The 6,233-nt window shown below is 37.9% G+C and overlaps 1 protein-coding gene across 2 annotated transcripts in view; it reads right to left on the bottom strand.

The window, feature by feature from the left end:
• Positions 1–577: 577 nt before the first annotated feature.
• The window catches only part of LOC113117349 (ephrin-A2-like), a 50,833-nt gene continuing 45,177 nt past the window's right edge, over positions 578–6,233 (bottom strand). Inside the window, exons 3-4 of one of the 2 annotated variants that reach the window (XM_026285968.1) lie at positions 3,529–3,594; positions 578–1,883 (exon numbers count right to left, since the gene is read on the bottom strand). In XM_026285968.1, coding sequence (XP_026141753.1) covers positions 1,759–1,883; positions 3,529–3,594 — 191 coding nt within the window. In that variant the 3' untranslated portion in view covers positions 578–1,758. The remainder of the gene's footprint in view (positions 1,884–3,528; positions 3,595–6,233) is intronic. The other variant, XM_026285977.1, reaches the window with a different exon arrangement.

Genomic DNA, 6,233 nt, shown 5'->3' with positions numbered 1-6,233 from the left:
AAAAAAGCTAAATTTACAGCAGCATTACTCCAGTCTTCAGTGTCACATGATCCTCCGGAAATCATTGTAATATGCCGATTTGATGCTCAAAAAACATTTTTGTGATAACCATGACACTTTTTCAAGATTCTTTGATGAATAGAAAGTTCAAAAGAACAGCATTTATTTGAAAGATAAATCTTTTGTAACATTATAATCTGTCTTTACTGTCATTTTTGATTGATTTAATGCATCCATGTTAAATAAAAGTATTCATTTCTTACAAGAGGGCCACTGAAGAACTTATTTACCTTTAACAAAAGTGAAAATATTTTTTTTGTCTCAAAATATATGCAATAATATCAGGTATTCTCATAAGTGCATACTTTTCTGAATTGTTGCAGAATTCAAATCAATGTTTGGATGCTGTAGTGGTTTTTGTTGCCAATTAGTTATTTGGGAAGGTGGGAAAATCAGAAGGGGCTCTTTAGCACAGATGTCTGCATCCCATTCTAAATATTTAATAGGGTTTACATCTATGCTATACAAAGCTGAGCCAAAATGTCATTTGGTAGCTTCAGACACTGCCTCTATCTGAGCATCTCGTAGACAAAAAAGCTTTATTTTTTTATTTCAGCATGTTTCTTCAGTTTGACAGAACATGTTGGCTGTACAAAACGTCACATGAAAAAGAGAACGCAGTTGAATCAGATGGGAAGAAATGCTTTCTTTCTCTTTAAATACTGAACACAGTTTGACAAGATCACAATAACAACAGTAAAGAGTGAGAGAGTGGGCTCTTCTGAATGTGTCCGAATGCTGACTCACACGCTGTATCTCCACTCAAGACGCTGAAACCGTTCCTCGTATCACATGAATAATTAATGTTGCTTTTAAATGCTACAAAAATAACATGGAATAGAATACAAAAAATCCATTTCCTTTTTGTCCATGCCTGCAGTGCGTGCATCGGTGAATTAGTCTCTGATCCTCACAGATCTCTTTTTAATTTTTTTTTAAGCACACTGCGTTCCATTGCTTGTTTGTCCCACAGAGCTGGAAAGAAAAACCAATGCAGAGTTTTATTAAGCGGCATTTGGGTATGCACCAAAGCAGTCTCAGAGATTCGGAGTCCTTGTCCCGCCAGCAGACACACAGTTTTGACATTTGGCTGCATCCAAACTCCACCAGAAGAGCGGCTAGAAGGTCTACTCTTGTTTTGTTTTTGCTAATAAAAATATATTGTTACTATTGTAAGAAGGTCAGTTTTTCTCTGTTTCACAGTGTTTCACATGCGTGTGAATGTCTAACACTAACTCCCCAGCTGCTGGCTACCACAAAACATTTCTTCTCTCCCTTCAAATGGAAAATAAAACTAAAACTCTGAAGAGAGTCCTTTGGTGTCATTTGTTATTAGGAGGATAAAGTTCCCTTTATTTCTGGTGTAAAGACGGTGTGGGGGGCATTATAGCTATCCAAATGAGTGTCAGAAATCTTTTGTAAACCACGACGCCCTGAAACGTGACTAAATGGCACATGAATACAAGCCTTGATTACATGACAGCATATATAAAAGGTCACATTCCACGACAGACTCCAGGTGTTCAGCTTTACATCAGCCGCTAAGCAGGGCGAACGTCTCTGTCCTCAGTAAAAAAAAAAGATAGGTGAATCCGACTGCGTGTTAGCCTGTGAGCCGGGGGTCTGGATGAGAGGGCTTCCCTGAGGGAGTATGGATGGAGGGAGAGCGGTAGGCAGTCTGGGCAGCGGCGGAGCTTCCTAAACGCAGGCCTTCAGAAAGGCCACCAGAAACAGCAGCAGCACAGCTAGACACGGGCCGTCTGCCCTGCAGCGCTGGCTCTGATCAGTCAGGAATGGCTCTGGAGACTCGTAGCCCGAACCATCTGAAACAGACAAACACAGAGAGACAGCACGCGGAGAGGAAGCGCTAGGAAATGCATACCTTTACTCAAAGCAGCATGGGCCCATAGCACTGACCTAATTAGAGTTTAATTACATTTCACACATCCCGTTTTCATAGATTACACGGACCTGACGTATCTGTGCCAATGCATTTCAAACAAACACTAGATTTCCACTTGGAAAGGGGAGTGCTGTCATTCTAAACTATTTGAAATGACAAAGAGACAAGAATACTATTCAGAAACTTGAGATTGTTAAGATTTTTGCTTTTTGCTTTTTTTTAAAGAGGTCTCTTATGCTTACCAAGAATACATTTATATGATCAAAAATACAGTGAAAACAGATTAAAACTAAAAATAACAAATTAAAATAAATGTTTATTTTAGAATGTAATTCATTCGTGTGATGCAAAGTTTTCAGAGTCACAGGATTCTTCAGAAAACATTCATTTCAACAGATTCTTTAAAACAATATAAAAGTATATTTTTGTAATGACTTTACTGTCATTTTTGATCAATATAATGTGTCCTTGCTAAATAGATGTTTTAATTATTTTCTTTAAAAAACCTACTGACCCTTAACTTTTGAACAGTAGTGTATGATTTGTGAAGATATCGTGTTCAAAAGAGATATATGGAGATATATATGTGGAGAAATGAACAATACTTCTATTAATCTTAGTTAATGTTAATTTCAACATGAATGCATTATTAAAATCTAAAGTTGTGCTGGTTAACATTAGTTAATGTATTGTGAGCTAACATGAACAAACAATGAATGACTGTACTTTCATTAACTAACATGAACAAAGATTAAGAATTTAAGTAAAACTGCTTCTATTGTACTTTATTCACTTATTTTCTTACAAGATAAAATATTTATCCACAATACAACTGTACTGTATACTGTGGTTGGGTAGAAATCCCTAATAGCATCCAACAATACTGCAACTATGCACCAGCGATTACATCACTGGCAGAAACAATAACCCTGTGACAAGTAAAAATGTTGTTTGAGCTATATTATTTTTAAAATGTGGAAAAGAAGAACAGTTGTAACTAGCAATGTAACTTACGATGCCATTATCTGACACTCTTTTCAAATTTGACTTGCATTTGGGATAGTTCAGCCAAAAATCAAAATGCTGTCATCATTTTTTCTCACACTTTTGTTGTTCTAACCCTGTAAGACTGTGAAACACAAAAGATGATGTTTTGTCTGTTTTAATGACCACTAACTTCCATAATATGGACATAACCCCCCAAAAAACTCAGACATTTCCTTAAAAATATCTCCTGTTCCTGTATGTTCTACATGAGAAAGAAAGTCATAGAGGTTTGGAATGACATGAGGGTGAGTAAATGATGACAGCATTTTTTCTAACCCTTTAATATTAGGTTTCCATTTAAAGGTAAATTGAAATGGTTCCCATTAGACCTCAGCTGCTGTTTTGATGGATGTAAACTGCATTTTGAACACATTTTCGCAGCTTGAAAATAAATATGACATCTCATTAACACAATGTTCCTGGAAAATGCGTCAAACACTGCTTATTTGCATTCCTGCTATGTCTTACAGAAGGCTGGCATGTAAAACTATTTTTAAAACAGTTAGAACATGACTTACTTGTGGGCTTCACGTACACCTTCAACTTTAAACACGGCTTGCCAGCGTGGTTAGGATGAGGAGAGGCTGTAGAAAAGAAAGTTGAAGAGAAATAATGAGCTAAATGTGCTTGTGACAAACAGAATCATTCAACAAGCCAATAAATCTGGTTAAGATCCTCTTGGTGACACTTGTGAACCTCTCTCAAGCCTCTGAGCGAGTTTGACCCCTTGACAACCAAACCAAGAACAAAGTCTGAGATTTTCTTCATTCAGACGAAATTGCTGTGACCCTCACCAGTTACAATGGTCTGTGATACACAATGTTCCCATAGCAAATTACCCCACATAGCACTCAGTGACCTGAGAGCAAAGAGTCACTTCTGAGTCAGCCAACAGAACATCAGCAACACTGTCATCTCAGCTTTCTGATGGATTACTTCATTCATCTGGGTTCTACAGACAACACATCTACTGCTTATTTCCTTATAAGGGTCTGGTGAGATAGAAGGGGAGAGTGAAATCATTTATTTGAACTTGTCCACCAAGAAAACCCAGCACATGAAGAAAGCCGCCTATGTTAATGTCCTTCTCAGGCTTTTGTAGTAGTGCTTCCTTCACCATCTCCATATTATCTTATCTGAATAAACAAAAAAATGGCCAAAGTTTTAAAGATTAAACGTATATAAATTTTATGTAAAGTGTAATGTTAAATAATTTTGGAGTCGGTAAAACTTTAATATTTTTATAATTTTATTCAGCGAAAGCATACATTTTAAAATATATTTTAATAGAAAACATTTATTACAAATCATAACACTAACATGTAATATTATAACTTTTTCTATATTTTTATAAAAATAAAATTAAAATCAGCCTCAGTGAAAGACTTCCTTATAACATATTTAAAAAACCTTACTGTCCCCAAACTTTTGTTTTTGTTTTGTTTATATTTACCTTTTTTTGTTGTTGTTTATTTAAAATAATTAAGTGTGATAAAGAGATTACATACCGTTTAAAAAAATAAATTACTGGCTTTTATTTATAGTATATATTTTGTATTATCACCACAAATAAAAATAATAATTAAAGGTTATCAAATTATTCTTCTAAATTGAAATGATTACTATTACTATTATTATTTTACATATTAAGTAGATAATGCATCTGTTTTTTAACCTCTATTATAATGTTAGATGATTTTAGAATTTCTACTTAAATTTTACATAGATATCTGAAAATAAAATACAATAAAAACCATCCAACTCTTGTCTAGTGTTTGTCATCTACACCCCCCCAGTGCCCCATCGCCCATCCCAGGTCATTGTGTATTCTTGTGGCATGTTCACCACACCGACTCCTAGGTTCACTGGAGAGCACCCAACCTCAACCGCCGGCAGCTGTGTAGAAGATGCCTGTCAAAATGTCATCACAGCCGATCAATACGGGCGGAGAGATGGAAGTCCGGGGGTAAGTCTGACCAGGTCTGATGGACGTGTTCTTTTACTAGCAGACAATCGAGATCAGCCCCCTCTTCCCAGTGATAACCTCTCACATCCATCTCTCACCACTGACCCCACCGACCCACTGCAAAGCATCAATCCCCTGACAACCATAGAGCTACCGGTATCTAAACAATCCTCAGGGAGTGGCTCGGGTGCTGAATGGAGTTGCTTTGGTGGGGGAGCGGGGGTGTCCGAAAGGCCTTTTTCCAGCCCTGAAACAAAAGCATTCACAATGCAAGGCCAGGCTGGAAGCTAGGAAGCAGATGCATTAAAAATCAGTTCAGGGGGACAGGGGCAGAAACAGAGTTGAAGGGTATCTTTGAACTTTTTTTGCCTGCTTTTTGTGGCATCTGTTCCTCTCTCTCTTTCTCTCTCTCTCTTGTGTGCGGAGACAACACTGTGCATGTATGATAAGCAGCGCTATGCCCTGCTGATTTTGGGGGGGTTTGGGTGGAGGGGATGTTGACTCAGAACGACGCCCCCTTTGCGCCTGCTTCACTCCCTTTCAGTCTGAGCTGTCAATCAGGGAATAATCAGCAGTCAAATGAAAAGCATGCAGGATCTGTGGCAATCTCCATGGGAGAGAGCAAGGCCCGTCCGGCCGCTGTGCAGATGGGGGATGGCTGCCGCGACACAAAGCCGGCGAGAGCTCAAAGTCACCAGGGTCTCTGTACTGTACACAGGTGGCTCCCGGCCCAGCCACATCTGCCTACGCCACAGCCTCCCATGTCAGGAATTGTAATTACCATATAAATTATTGATTTGCTTGCCTCTCCCTGTTTTCTCCCGGCATCTTCCTGATGCAAGTCTTCCATGTTATCTTATTAAAACAACTAGGCGTTGACATAAATAAATATGCTTTGAACATACCAGTTTAAAGCTTTGTGAGGTTAATGGGAAAGAGCTGTTGGACGTTTCTCATTTAGGAAACGCTGAAGCTTTTCAGATTAAATTATCTTTATTTCTTAATTTCTATTGCTTCGCATAAACTATTAATATTTTTCTGAGGACGTAAGAAAAAAATTCAAATGACAGAACAGAAATAGCAAAACAAATAGTATGAAATAGAAGCTCAAAGCACTCATAAAGCACACTTTTTTCTAAAGTTCACCAGCGGATGAAGTTTGCTTCCCTGGAGCTCACTGTGTTCTCAGAGATCATGAACATGAAGGGAGTCTGAAAAGTCACAGAAAGTCTCTGTGATTGGCTGATTGACCCTGTC

This window comes from Carassius auratus, chromosome 2 (genome assembly GCF_003368295.1).
Source record: "Carassius auratus strain Wakin chromosome 2, ASM336829v1, whole genome shotgun sequence".
NCBI lineage: Eukaryota > Metazoa > Chordata > Actinopteri > Cypriniformes > Cyprinidae > Carassius > Carassius auratus.
The sequence above is the reverse complement of the archived record's forward strand: the minus strand, read 5'-3'. Positions and strand labels throughout refer to the sequence as shown.